Below are 15,802 nucleotides of genomic sequence, written 5' to 3'. Positions count from 1 at the left end.
TACCACAGGATTCCAAACAAAACATTGGAAAATAAATGGACAATTATTAAATTAAGTAAAATCTGAGACGTGGCTACACAGTTAGCGAACGCACCTTTGGCTGGGAGTCCGAGGTTCGATTCCCGGTGGGAGTTCATGTGGTTCGGATTCCACGGTAATCAATAGGTCCCGTCTCATATAGCCTCGCTGCTGAAAGGGACGTTAAAATCAACTCAGCTCAAATTACCACATGGAGAAAAGATCAAATACCACAGTAGTGTGAAATAGAGCATTAAAAGATTTGGACATATGATTAAGAATGAGAAGCACAAAATGTTTCCTTATCCTATTACTTCTCATATTTGTAAACTTAAACCGTTCAACCACCATCAACTCACTCTATTGGATATACTCCTTACGTGTTATAAACGACGACTTCCCAAACAATGTAATTACACTCAGTTTACCAGTCATATTCTTAATAAATATGTGGAAGTCAAGACTAAACGCATTTCATAAGCATCTTCCAGAAACATTTTTATTGCAACTAACCACAAAGCTATTACCCATTCATTCAAAACATAATATTACTGTAAAATGCATTCTTAATGCAGACGAACTGCTCCAAGTGTTTTTCAGTTTCCATTTTCTATGCACAGTTTACATCGTAATCCTTTTTACGTATGCTAGCTCCAAGAATTTCCTATGTCAAGTGTGTCCCTGCTGTGGATTTACGTTTTCCCGTACCTCTTTCAAAAGAGAAGGAACAAGTTGCTGTGGTCGAGATCTTTCAACAGCTGGATGCAGACAGGGTTGCCACATTATTTCATGAGATTCGCTGTGCACTGTCTTGACATTCTAAGCAGCCTACGATCTTCACTCACCAAGACCAAACGACTGTCAAATTGGCAACACAATCGAGATCATTCACTTCTTTTAGCAAAGGGAAGGTTTCCTCCGTAAAAAGGATTGGGCGAGGGTGGGGCCGAAATATATTTTACATATTTTCCGAGGTCACACTTTAAATAGAAAGGCTCTAGAAACCTTTTTCTTTACAGATTGTCAACCACATTTTCTTTCAAGGAAGAGATGATATAGAAAAATGTGAAGCAACGAATGACGATTGGATGCTCTTATAGTCGGCACTAAACACTTTTCCTCAAAGATATTTGAAAATATAAGTAGGAGCTTTCCAGAAATTTCACCAACTACAGTCGATAAAGTTTAACTTCTAGACATCTTCGTACATGTCGCAGAGACTTTTCTGATGAACATTCAGTCTACGGCCTGCTCAGTACGTTCGAAGTGGTAGATATCGAAATCTAATATGTTCCCACGCTAACTGTCAATGCCCAATATGCTGTATGTTCATAGGACTTTTTTTTTTTTTTTTTTTTTTTTTGCGTATCTCGATGTTACGAATCACTTTCAGACGTTTGTTACATTAAGTTACAGCCTGTATATACAGAAATATAAGGTAACTAAAGAAGTTCTTGCCGTTCGTGCTCGTCAGAAACAGAAACAGCACGGTACTCAGTGTTAAGTAATTATTATCAGCACCCAAAGTTTCTGCAGGCGATAAAAACACACGGATCTTCCACGAAGAAGTCTATGCCACTGGTCTACTTCATTGTTCAAGGATTTCCCATGGAGATGATTGACCAGAGAATGGAACAGATAGTAATCTAATGGTGCTGGGTCCGTCGAGTATAGTGAATGACTGTCTCTCAGCGAAGTAGCTGAATGATATCCTGGTTGTTCTTGCCATGTATGGATTTCCATTGTTAACACCCTTGCGATCAACGAACACCGGCTCCTCCGGAATGCATGAATGCATGTTGTACTCGTTGCATCTGCTGTAAATATAGGATATGTCCTGGCGGTAGAAGCTCATAATGCACCACTTGCCGACTAGTCCACCACACAAGAGTATGATCTTAATCTATATGTGTGAGACACACGACCACGTGGTAACAACCAAACGCTTTGGAGTGTCATACTGGACGCACTTTTCATCACCTGTGAGAACTCTACTAAATATGAGTGTGTTGCGATGGCAGACTGTCACTCGTTCTTCCTTGATACCTGTTAATAACTTGTAGGTACCCAATTGCTCAATTTGTACTTTTCCTACGCGGCGTAGGTGGCGTCTGTTTTCTGGGAAACTTGATGGAAGCATCGGCAAGTTCAACACACGTTTGATTCCTATATTCCATGACTGCTACAGGACCTTGTAATCCAACAGATGATGTTATCAACTGCGTAGTTCATCACAAAGGTTCATATATCTCCCGACCTGAACTTCCGTAACCAATGCTTGACGGTCAATTCGCTCACAGCATCCTCCCCAAACACCTAACGTATTCGACGACTTGGTGGGGCTGCTATAGATCCATCTTTGAGTCATACAGAAAACAACCGCCAACAAGCTGCTTCGATACTTCCATTTTTCTTCCACAATGAACGAGAAGTGATTGCGGTTTACGAAGATCATTAGTCACACTAACCGCCCGTAGCTTTTCTGACGCATAAGTCACTTCGCTTTCTCTCTGAGTGATTAATCAAATAGGACGTCAAAAGCGGCAAGAACATCTTCAGTTATCTTATATAATACATTGGCAACAGAGAATGTAAGAAGTTGTGTCTCTGCATTTCAATCAACAGTCATTTCAGGTTTTGCATGATGGGGAGGGTAAAAATCGATCCCTTGAAGCACTAAATGAAGTCCATGATTGTCCACATGTTTCGTAGAACTCCATGAAGCATTCGGTTATCTACATTTTGTATGGCAAAAATTATCTTCATTTTTAGCTCTTCCAAGGTTCGTAGATTGTGCCTGGATACAATTACTTCAAATGTTCCAATCAGAACGTAGTCCGGAATGCTAACGTGTGCAGATTTTAGTGGCCACAGTCCTTTAGGGGTGATTTTGCCGAAAAACAATTCCTTCAGCATTATCATGGTGGCTGCAATGTCTTGCTGTATCCAGCAGTCATGATTATCTTTTTCCAGCAAAACTACGAGTTGTATCACAATACCTTGGTAAATTTCAGAATCCACAGTTGTTTCACCAGCATATAGGGGAAAATACGAGCTCTATTACTCGTCGCCTCAATAAGGCACACACAACGTTAATAGAATAAAGAATAAAGTTTATTAGAATAAAAACGTTAGTAGAATAAATACGTAGAGTAAATACGTTAGTAGAATAAAGAAATGACTTGGGTAAACAGATACGAGTTCTCAAACCACCATGTTCGATAATTATGACAATAGACATACTCATTTAAGTCAAATTACGCTTAATCTCTGAAGAAAATAATGTAAAATGTAAATATTCCACCTAATGAAGTCTTAAATCACTAACAATAGTGCACAATTACAGTGTTCAATAGAGTTCATGTTCATGGAAAACTCGTACAAGACGAAGTTCAAGCATTTTCCTCACTGCGATCTAAGAGTAACCTACAGAAATATTTTCTTAGCTTAACCTTCCTATGCTTTAGAGATAACAAATACGCACCTACATTGCACATCACTCCCTCACAAATGACGAATCATCTGGTGCAGAGAATTCACTTTTATTCCCCGGTTTTCCACAAAAACTATTTCCTAGCAAAACAATATCGGTACCGGGTTACCAACAATAAAAAATGTATTCAGTTCGGTACTCGTCAATGTCATAGTTCGAAACTGAACACACTACATAAAGGTCAAATATTGTTTGAAAATATATCTGAGATATAAGAAGTCATCTCTGTTACCGTTACAAAACAAACTAAACTATAAAGTACACATAATTATCTAAAGTATCGAACTGAATAATGAAATAATTGGTAGAACAAGAACAACAACTACCTTAGCTCAAAAATCGTTGTCGAAATCTTCATATATAAGTAGGACGAGAAAGACAAATTTAGCTTATTTTCAAATCAGTTAACTCCTAAATGATTGTAACAGGATTTAGAAGGTATTTACTGCATTTAAAAACCAGGATAGTTATTGCACATAATGCTTTACCTTTCATACAGTACAGAGCAACATCTTGTAGAATTCTATTGAATCTCTCAACCTGACGCTTATTCAATGGACGGACGAAAAAATGTTGAACAGAAAGAAAAGATGTGATAACTACATCAGAATTTCGAGTCAGTGAAACGAACTCGTATTGTGGTGACTGTTGTGAGGTAGTATTATCTGACGCACTCTTTTGCTTCAAAGCTGTAGGTACCAAATCTAAAGGTACGATTTCCACCTCTGCCCACAGGGTTTGATCTGAATAGAATAAACACACAGCTGAGTTTCCAGTGCATGTCTGAACTTCAACGGTGAACTGAGACCCATCCTGGAAAAAGAAACAGTATGAACTTTGAATAATGTGAATTCCATTTTTTTTTATTATTCATATAAAACTAATGTGGACACAAAGACTAATGAACCTACACATGGCCATGTTCTTTACAAAGCAGAATAGATAGATTTCAAGATCACTCTTCAATAGAAATTCAAGTTTTTAGTGAATTAATATCGAATACAGTAAATAATTGATTTTAGACCTGTTTGGCAATGTTCGGAAACTCAGTATATTAGACTCACCACACTACCACTGTTCACCATTTGTGCACTGTGCAATTCCGAGTTTAATAATAATAATAATAAAAAAAAAAAAAATACCAAAAATAATTATGTTCAGAATTAGCTTAACGTCCATTCTTCGCATGGAAGAAATAGTTCATGGGATATATAATGTCCACCTGCCCCTTTAGGATGCGTATTTCAATCGAAACTGAATGAGAACCCGGCCTGATCAGAGTATTAAAAATGTTCATTCGTTTCTCTCATTTAAATGCTTCCGTACGAATTTCTCTTCTTCTGCTTTTCGTCCATCGTTATCATGCTTTAATTTCCTTCCTAAGTTCGTTCGTTCGTTTTCTCCTAGGGTTATGTGGTTTATGTTGAAAGTCAATATTACGAACAATGGATAATATTTAATACTGTGTAACAATGAAAAACATTTAAGTATAAAAAATGAATATATTGTTGCGGTTTAAAAATATTTTTTAGGCATGAATTTTGAACTCACCTATTTCTCTTATTATATGGATTTTAATGATGGTGACAAAAGAAAACCTGAGATAGGGACTACGTTTAAAAGTCTATGTCGAACGGTTCAGTTGTTTCGTTGTGATGCCATCACAAACACGATTACATTCAATGTTTACTATAGGTAGAGATGCAAAAAAGCCGGCTTTTTTGAAAATTTTGGCTTTTTTCATTTTCATGATTTTTCTACCTAAATAGCTTTCGTATAGTATATTCTATAGTTAGGATAAGAATTCCGTGGCCTAAATGCCATATTTCGCTCTGAAATTCACCATCAAGATGGATGGAGCACATGTTTTACGAATTAAAGCTAACATGAAGAATGTAGTATTTGAGGGCAATTTTAGAGGTTATTTAACTTTATTTTAACTTTTGAGTTATCGACATTTTTTTCTTCTCTAGATCATTTAGTTTGTCATCCGTGTTTCATTTTTAAGAGCTTTTAATACTCTAGGTTCTAGCGCAAAAGTTAAACTTACGTTTTTCTATATATCCGTCAAGCCATACTTCCACATTTCTGTTATACTGTATCTGTGCAATGATTTAGCAATAATTTTCCGGATACAACCTTCAATAAAAATTTATACAAATAATCAGTAGCGGATTTAGAAAAGTACTTTGGGAGGGGTTTCTGTGATTGTTTCGTTTTCTAAAAAGTCCTAATTTTATTTGGGAGGTGCTTGAAGTTTATGAGTACAGGCATAACTAATATTCCGTTTCGATTATATGTTCAGCAATCATCTTCCGGACACAACCTTGAAGTCCATTTTATACTGAGAATCAGTGGCGGATTTAGAAAAGTATTTTGGGAGGGGTTTTTCTTACTAATGTTTAGTTTTTCTAAACATTCGTAATTTTTATTTGACGGGAGCTTAAAGTTTATGAGTAAAGGCATAACCAATAGATATTTCGTTTGTTTTAGACATTCCGTAACTTTGGGGAACAGGCTTCAGTCCGAAAGACCGCCCCCCTAACCTTCGCAAAACCGTCACTGCTGGTAATTAGTAATTATAGCGATTTATAAACAACAAGAAAGGAAGTCGGCCAACTCACAGTATACGCACTATTTCTACATTCACAGATGGAATGAAGAAAAACTTTGTCAGAATGGTCGAATGCTGGATTGAATCCCTGACTTCCCAATAGAAGCGCAAAAGCTAACCACTCAGTCACGTTTGTTGTGCAGTTATATTTAGCTTAAATATATTCCGTAGTCCTTTTCTTTGGGAGGGGGGGGGGGTCGGTCCGTAATGATATGTTGCACCCCTCTTGTTACAATTTCAGAAAACTTGAGGATGGGGTAAACCGTGATGGTGGTTATATAAAACATAACTGTAGATTTTCAAGAATATACAGAACCAAAAGCTCTAGATCTGCAGTCTTTAAGTGTATCATATAAATCTAAGTATTTCTCTTGTTCTTTTTTTAAATTTTATTTTGTTTCAAAAAGAGGGTATGAAATATTTTGAAGTAAAAATACTACATACAATTTTGCTAGTTATTTGTGTATTTTTTAAAGAAGTGTTTACTTTTAGGGTTGGCAGGTTTACACCAGCTGTTTTTTTTAAATAACTGGTTTAAACCAAAAAAATAAAAAGAACGAAAAATGCGAATCGTGTGAACTTCATGGTGACGTTTCCACATATCAAACCATCTGCATTAGTTTTATTTCCTTTTCATCTTAAGATGTTCCATGTTCAATTCTCGGTCGAACCACAACCCTTCCTTCATGCGTAAACCAAGTAGCGGTTAGGATGTCACTTTAAGCGAAAGTCTTCTCCTTGATAACATCGGTATTACGTAAGGATGTTGAAATTAAATTGTATATTTTTGCTTGCCTGAATGTCTGTTTTATAAAAAAGCCAGGGTTGCTTAAATATATTGATAGAAATTGGCAAAATTTATCGACTGTCTACGTAGCTTCCAACATTAGCTTGGATTGGACTTTCAATGATATCTACATATTAAATTTGTACTCAGTTTTAGCGTACTGATGATACATTGACCTTAAATTTTACATGCAAAGCAATAACAGGATTTTTCCGTTATTGTTTTACATTTAAAGTAATGACGGGGTTTTCTCGATGGCTAGGGCGGAAGTTTCTCAATGTAAGAAATTTGATGACCGGACTTCTTTAAGCTTATGGGACCTCTTCCAGCATAACCACGTTGTTGCATAATAATATAAATACATAAAGCAAATATCTAAATCAAAAAACCTGGTTTAAACTTCCACCAAAAAACAGGTTTTTGGCATTTTCAAAAACAACCATGGTTCTTGCCAACCCTGCTTACTTTTGTACATAAGAGGTTAAAAAATTCTTATTATATACATTGGTTAATCCTTTGGAATTAATAATGTAAATATGTTGAAGTAAAATTGTTTGAAATAACTTTTCGAAATTCATGGTTTATTTTCGAGGTTTTATATTATTATCAGCATCAACCACTAATTAAATGACTTTTTGTGTTATAGAGAAGCGAAACAAAGTCTGCTTTATCAATTTAAAGCAGAATTTTGAAAAAAAGCCCAAAATTTCCCAAGCAAAAAAGCGAAGCAGAAAAAACAGTTTAAAAAAAAATTCCGAGCCCTTGCATCTCTAACTATAAGTAAGAACCAATTTTTAACTTATCATCCAAATTTGTTGATTCCTTCGTATAATGTTTCAAAACATTGTTTTCTTTTTCATAAGATTTAAGGACTAAGAGGACAAAGATCTGGGAAACAACTTAATGATATTACCTAAGCCCGTTTTATCTCCCTCTGAACGTTCATTTCTCGCACAGTAACATTCCTTTCCAATATTCAGTAGTCATTTTTACGTAGTTACGCTAACACTGAGATCGAGCTGAAGGCATTATGTCTAAGACATCCAGCTTTGTCAGCTTCTGAATATAATGCATTCACTGCTGTAAGTAATTGGCAAAGTTACTTTCAGTAAGTTCTTAGGGCGATTCTACTGTGTTGAACACAAGGGACTGTGACGCTTCTTATGTCATATGATAATGCCTCACCAATCGCCAAGTTTTCCCACTCCGATTGGATGACATGCTAGCTTTTATCTTCCTTTGGCGGGTGGCTAACTACGCCATGACCATCTCGTTTCATGATGTGTCAAATACTTGCTTATAATAGTGTACACCTTTGTATTTTCTTTACATTACGATTATATGAGAGAGTTAGTCAACACTTCATGTAAATAGAAAACCATAAAATACGAGCGCAGATCGGATCGGACAGTAACGCGCAATATTTTGTTGCTCCCCAGGTATTGCAGCTGGAATGGTGAAACTGCACGACGAGAGATTTTGAAGTTTGCGCTACAGAGGGTATTTTGTTCTCCTGTGCAGCTCTAGCGAGAGAAGCCTGAACTACGAAAAGTGGCGCGTATTTTACTGTCGTCCACGTGTGAAGAGCAGCGAGGTATGGTTCGATTTTTGCGGGCCAAAAGGGTATACATCGAGTGAAATTCACAGGGACATACGCGGCGTGTATAGGGACGGTTGTATAGACCGTAACAATGTCTCCAGGTGGAGTGTATTCTTAGAAGAGGGACGTGAGAACCTTAGTGATGTGCCACGCTCTCGTGTCCGTGAGAAACTCAACAAATTTGGGTGGAAGGTGCTCGAGCATCCTCTGTACAGTCCAGACTTGGCACCGTCACTTTCATCTCTTTGGTCCCATGAAGAAATTCCTGGCCGGCGACAGATGCAAAGTCAAATCAGCAGTCCGCAGATGGCTACACTCCAACCAAACGGACTTCTACGAACAGGGATCTTGAAACTGGTACAGTCCGCAGCAAAAAACTTGCAACATGAGCATGTAAGTTTATTGTGAAACGACGAAGTCTTGTTCCAAAATAAATGTGCAGGGGAGGACGCCGAGGTTTCTCCTGGCGTGATTCGTGCCTCTTAGACGTTATGTTGATTCCCTGCGCTGTTAGCGTAGTTTCACAATAAACTTACATGCTCATGCTGCAGGTGTTTTGCTGCGGACTTGTACCACGCTGGGAGAAATGTATTGAGAAATTTTGTGACTATGTAGAAAAGTAGGTCAAAGATGTAAGTTCATTTGTCCTTTGTTTGGTTTTGGTACATATTAAACTTAAAAATAAATAAATAAATAAAAATGTGCGTTACTGTCCGATCTACCCTCGTATATTTCGTGATGCTACGATAGATGAAATTTCATCATACAATAACAGCAGAAGCAACTTTTTGCCAAAGATTACAACTGCCTGTGAGATCGTAACTTCGCTTTATAACACAGGCATCAGCAGCAGTTACTGAATGCAGGTTGAAGGTGTTTCGTAGTGTAGAATAGTGAGCTTATATCGAATCCAACAAAGAACTGATAACAGCACATTCACTTCTGAGATTCTTACCATACGTTATTTCATTGCAGTGACAACGAAACGAGACAGGCCACAGTACGATAGCGAAAGTAACAAACCAAATGCGCATAAAATTTAATTATTTAAGTGATTTTGTCAGCTAGCAAAAAATAAAAGTGACATGTAGAATATATATGTAATTTCATGTTTGTAGTTTGAACGTGTATGTTTCTCTTCTAAACTTTACTGACATTAAAAGCAAGTAAAAACTGTATTTGATGATCTCAAATATTTGAATCTTGGAGGTTGTGACAGTTTAACCATTTCTCATTCTTCCTTCTTACAACGTCGTACGTAAAAGTGATACGAGAAATTTCCCAACGTTTGGAGTATATTCAATGATGCGACGTAGGAACCAACAGTTGAGAGGAGGTTGTATGAAGTAAACATTTTCTTCATTTTGCAGCAGAGAACTGTTATTAATCTAAAAACAGTATCTTTCTAGAAAAATCCACAACTATTGATTGCACCCGTCAAAGAAGGATCAATATCTTCCATCCGAAAAGTGGTGTCTGATCATCACTGTACACCTAGTCACACTTTAGAGCAAGATTGACCTATTGTTCATAGATGCATTATGTATGAATCAAATTTTCCGTGTAACCATGTTTCAACCCACGTCCAAATCTAACGAGGCTGAGGTTAATCCATGGTATTTAACTTGAATAAACAAGGTTTCATCGTTTTCTTTTGTCTTATTGCTAGATTTTGTACTCATCGTGTGGGTCGTTTTCTAAAATGTTGTGGTAATCTCGAGTCAGAAACATCATTTATATCAATAAGAATTTTTATCACTCACAGAAAAAGTTGTATATCAGTCACCTAACAAAGTAGTATTTCTTCAAATGGCAGTACGCAGGATCATTACACATTTCAAATCTGTACGTGGAACGAACACTTCTTGGGTCTTATATGATTTCCAATAGTCCAAAAAATTATAATGCCGTTTACAGTTTTAGTTTAATATACTACGATTATGTACCGAGGCTACGGGAAACAAAACCAACCTAAGGATAAGCAATTTATTTCAGATCATTTCAGATATGAAACAGACTGCTATACTGCTTAAAATAATAAGTGTGAAAATATTCAAAAGGCCATTTGCTTTCTTTTGCTCCTAGAAGATCATAGCAGCAGGTTTTGGTAGCTATAATTATAATTTTAAGCAATGTTGCAAATTTTTCCAATATTTATCACATTTCCGAAATGGTTTGGGAAATTGCTGTAAACGGCACTGATTTTCCTTTTCGACTCTTGGAAACTAAATGACATCTTAGGTAAAATCTCCAGTTTTTTAAAATAAATCTTTAAAAAATTAAATTTCCAATTCCTTTTAGCTCTGTCCCTATTTCGAAATACGTCATGTATATTATGATCGTAGTATCCAACTAACTTACTTTTGTCAAGCCCTTCTTCGTCACTCTCATTCTCTTTTCATCAGATGCTACTCAGCGAGTTTTTTTTTTTTTTTTTCCACGGAAACATTCGCGCTCTAGCTATGATTGATTGTCTTGTGTTGTCGACGATTTCCAGGTGCTGCCTGCGTCGTACGTAAGACGACACGTATCTCACATGTTAACAGGCTGTCGGAGAACTGAGAGACGTAGACGTATAATTCTAATCGAGTCAGCTCCCGGTATCTCTATAGGGAAAGTCGCGAAATGCTGAACAAGTTAGCCTATTTGTAATGGACCACCGTAGCAACGTACGGAAAACTGGGAATGCATCTAGGTGCTTCGGAATAATTGCCAGACAGCAAGAAATTCTACAATCATAACACGTAGGCAAAACTATACGCGTGTACTTAGTAAAAACTAACATGTATCATATGGGTGTTCATAAAATAAGTCTATACAAACTAAGATGAGATATTACATATACTTAGTTATTATGTTGTTACATAAATGGATATACAGGGTTCATTATGAAAGTAATGAGCATGATGGTACCCTGACAACAATCCACCGCAGCGCGCGCTGCAGGCGCGGAAAAAGTAGTGGGTGGTCTGTCCTTCCAAACGCGCCCGCTGCTGCGAGCAGTGGCAGCGTGTGGATGTCGATCCGCGTGAAGCACGTTTTTACAAGTTGTAATACGGCGCGATGCAGGGTTCGCTCGAACAACGCTACGCCATAAAATTTTGCGTCAAGTTGGGTAAGAATGCTACGGAAACTTACCAGATGCTGAAAGAGGCCTACAAGCAAGAGTGTTTGTCAAGATCCCAGGTCGGAAAATGGCACAAGTCGTTAAAGGAGGGTCGGGAGGAAGTCGCCGACAAGCCCCGTTCTGGACGCCCAACAACGGCCAGAACTGACGATGTTAACCGTGTGCGTGAAGTGCTGCGCTCAGACCGGCGTGTGAGCATTCAACAAATCGCGGACACCCTAAACATGTCAACATTTGCGGTGCATGGGATAGTGACCGAGGTCCTGCAAATGCGAAAGGTCTGTGCGAAGCTTCTGTCGAAGGTGTTGACGAACGAACAAAAAGAACTTCGAGTTTTGCGCTGCAAGGAGTTGTTGGCATTGTGTGAAAGTGATCCGGACTTTTTAGACACGGTCGTAACTGAAGATGAATTCTGGATGTTCGAATACGATCCAGAATCCAAAAGGCAGAGTGCGGAGTGGCACACCTTATCCTTCCCCCGCCCCAAAAAGGCGCGCATGAGCAAATCCCGAATCAAAACCATGGTCATGGTCTTCTTCGACGTTCGAAGAATCATCCATTTCGAGTTTGTGCCACCAGGACAACCTGTCAATGCAGGATTTTATGTAGAAGTGCTCAAGAGACTGAAACGTAAGGTCGCCCGCGTTCGAAGTGACATCAAAGACTCAATGAAACTCCACCACGACAATGCACCAAGTCACACCGCCTTCATCGTCGTCGACTTCCTGGCCCGGAGCAGAACCCCAGTGGTCCCCCACTCACCTATAGTTCTGACCTGGCTCCTAGTGACTTTTTTTCCCCGTTTGAAGAGACCTTAAAGGAAAACATTGGGACTCCGTGCAGAACATTCAAGCCCATGTTACAAGGTTTTTAAAAGCCATTCCAGCCGAGGACTTTAAAGATGCTTTCCAGGCGTGGAAAATACGTCTCCAGAAGTGTATCGATGCAGAAGGAGCGTATTTTGAGGAATTTTAAAGATTTGTAACTATCGGAACAATAAAACAGTTTTTCTAAAGCAATGCTCATTACTTTCATAATGAACCCTGTATTACAAATATTGTCAAATGGTGCAGCAAGCATGTTTATAATAATAATAATAAAAATATGACATGAACATGTATGTTTCGTCATATATATATATATATATACAGGGTGGCCACTCATTTGGAATTTCAAAATTCCCTGACTTTTCCAGAAATTTTCCCGGTTTTCCAGAAAATTTCTAGAGAGATCTAAAATTGGTATATCATTGTTTTTCAAAGCTTAAACAGAAGCTACAAGTGAAAGGCAATGTGGACTAGAGGATCATTATTAAAAAAAGAATCACAAAAAACACTAGCGAAGATAAATAGTCTAATTTTAATCACTTATTTGCCTAATTTTCAATTCTCCTATGTGTTTCCACTCCACTGTAACCAACTGCTGCACAGAACGAGAAGAGGAATGTCTATCCCTATCGCTTTCCAACCTTAAGCTTAATACTAGTTACAAAAGTACACACACTTACAGTCCACTACTAAAACACAAATTACTGGAACGAACACTACTTTACTGAAATGTTTTAAAACCTCAAATCACAGATTTGCAGTTCACTAAAATCAAACTGAAGTTAAGACCACATCCACTTAAATGTTTTAAGACTTCAAACCAATAATCTCATCATCAATTGCAGACAGTTTCTCCTTGACATCATTCAACAACTTCATTTTCTTCGCCTCGAGTTCAATAACTTTATCCTTAATGGCATTTCTCTTCTTCTGTTTCTTCTCTTCCTCTTCTTGATTCCTCAGACTCAACATATACTCCATGAGCATTGCGGGCAGCATGGACAACCCTCTTTGTAATTGGAAACTTATCAATACCACCCACAGCTGAAATTTTATCATGTACCTGCCTGAGTGCAATTAGACTCAACTCGCTTTGATTTTCAATTAAACATTCTTTGTTGATTGAAAATCCCCTCTCCACACTAGCATTTCCATGAGATAAAATGAGGAGAAATTTCACAAAATCAGTCATATGTATTGAGCATGCGCCTAAATGCAGTATCTCCATCCAATGGTCATCTAATCTCTTACTTTTCTTGTCATAATTCCTCATTGCTTCCAATACAAGAAGATTTTTAGCAAAAACTTTGAATTCACCTTGGATTTCATCAGCTAATGTTCTTAAAATCCAATATTTGGATACTACAATTTCTAGGCAATTGGACAATCTCTTTACAGCTACAGTGTCATCCATAACAAACACACTTGGATCCAGGAAAGAAATTGCTCTTGCCAGGTTGAATTTTAGAGGTGACCTGTCCATTATTTTCAGTATGAATTTCTGACATCCTGCGCGAGTCTTATCGAAATTCAAGAGTCTGTCTATCCGATACGGTATTGGCTTTTCGTATAGCATCCTTTGATGTGTACCCAATGTTTACAAGCTTGGCTGGCTTTAAGTTTTCGCTATTATTGAAATCAATCTTAACCAATGGCCGGCCTTCCAAAACACTATCTTTCACAAAACGACCTGCAACAGACAATACTATGGCCTGGAGCAAGTTGTAAAGGAAAGGAGCTAATGGAGCTTCTCCCTGAAATTCACGCAGGAAAGGCTCAACAGTTTTTGCTAATGTTGTGAAAAAGCCAAGTTTTGCACCAAGCAGGTTATCATTTGTGAAATGTCTTACAGTATCAAAGCTTTTGCACTGTGGTACTTTCTTCTCATCAACAGCCCACTGTACGTATTTCTTTACGTTCGGTAATATTTCCATCGCCCGGCAAGCAACGACTGAATTTTCTGTCCATTTAATGCTGCAATTTTTTTTCGGAAACACAGAAGACCTTGTGCATCTTATGTAATCTGCACGACGAGTGGAACGTCTTTGAATAAATTATAAGACGCCCTTAGGAATTCTTCTAATTTCCAACCTGTTGCTTGCATGGCAGCTTTAAAAGCACAATTCATAATATGCAGCCCACAACTTCTAATATCAAGAAGAATTGGATCTGAAGGTGAACTTGCAAGATCTTTCTGCAGGTCACTTAAAAATTTGAAGTTAACATGTGGGCCATCCATCGAAACTTGAACAATTTTCTTGAGGTCCAAACCTAAGATACCATTCTTGAAACTAACTTGAATGTCTGCTGACGTTGAATGTTCTAGGAACACTGAATTTAAATATCTTGCTGACACTTGGTTTCTTTCATTGTCCCAAAACTGAATCGTAAGGTCCATTTGCTGCTTTTGCGAGACTTTGTTAAGGCTTTCATCAAACCCAATAACATAATGCTTGCAAGCTTCTATTTCTTTGAAATGATCACCTTTAAAAAGTCGTCCAAGACCATGAACGATAGTATAAGCTAACTTGGTACGTTGTAATTGCATCTTACTACAAATTTCGCTATCAGGGAACATGAGCTTGAAATTTGTTAGCCAGTCGGGAAGCAGATCGGAATGACAAGTGTTGCATTACTGCCTGCAAACACCACAGAACTTCAGCTTTAGTTACTGACTCAGACACTAGAAACGACTTCATAACATTAGCATGTTTATTTTTAATAGATTCTTACTCAACTATCGTTTAGGCTTTATATTAATCACGTGACTACCAAAACGGGATGCAGGGGCGCAGCCCCGAGCGAATTCTGAAAATCAAGCAGCCATCGAACTAAACAAGTGTGTTAATTACAAAATGGTCCCGATTTCGCTCCAGCTCAATTCATGGGCAGCACTAAATGACAAAAGAATATGAAGAAAGTATGCGCAGCCCAAACCAGCAGAGTTAGATAAACGAAACCTGGAACGAAGGAGAAATCTGGGGGCGAAGCCCCCAGCGACCAAAGCTATTTTGTATATAAATAAACCGGCTAAATGGCTATGAATACAGCAGAACGTAAATTTTCCCCCGAGTAAAAATTCCATGTTTTTCATCAAAATTCCCTGACTTTTCCAGAATTAAAAAATTCCCTGACTTTTCCCGGTTTTCCAGGTTTTCCAGGTGAGTGGCCACCCTGATATATATATATATATATATATATATATATATATATATATATATATATATATATATATATATATATATATATATATATATATATATATATCTTAAATATGACGAAACATACGTGTTCATATCATATTTTTGTTGTTATTCTATATATATGTACCATGAA

At 37.6% G+C, this 15,802-nt stretch overlaps 1 protein-coding gene across 8 annotated transcripts in view; it reads right to left on the bottom strand.

Annotated features, from left to right (window-relative positions):
• LOC145689111 (tudor domain-containing protein 1-like) overlaps positions 1-15,802 on the bottom strand; it is a 187,921-nt gene that overhangs the window by 48,223 nt on the left and 123,896 nt on the right. For all 8 annotated transcript variants that reach the window (XM_081763241.1, XM_081763253.1, XM_081763249.1 and 5 more), the window contains one exon: positions 4,000-4,324. In XM_081763241.1, coding sequence (XP_081619367.1) covers positions 4,000-4,324 — 325 coding nt within the window. The remainder of the gene's footprint in view (positions 1-3,999; positions 4,325-15,802) is intronic.

The sequence above is a fragment of the Thermobia domestica genome, chromosome 1 (assembly GCF_964235325.1).
Source record: "Thermobia domestica chromosome 1, izTheDome1.hap1.1, whole genome shotgun sequence".
NCBI lineage: Eukaryota > Metazoa > Arthropoda > Insecta > Zygentoma > Lepismatidae > Thermobia > Thermobia domestica.
The sequence above is the reverse complement of the archived record's forward strand: the minus strand, read 5'-3'. Positions and strand labels throughout refer to the sequence as shown.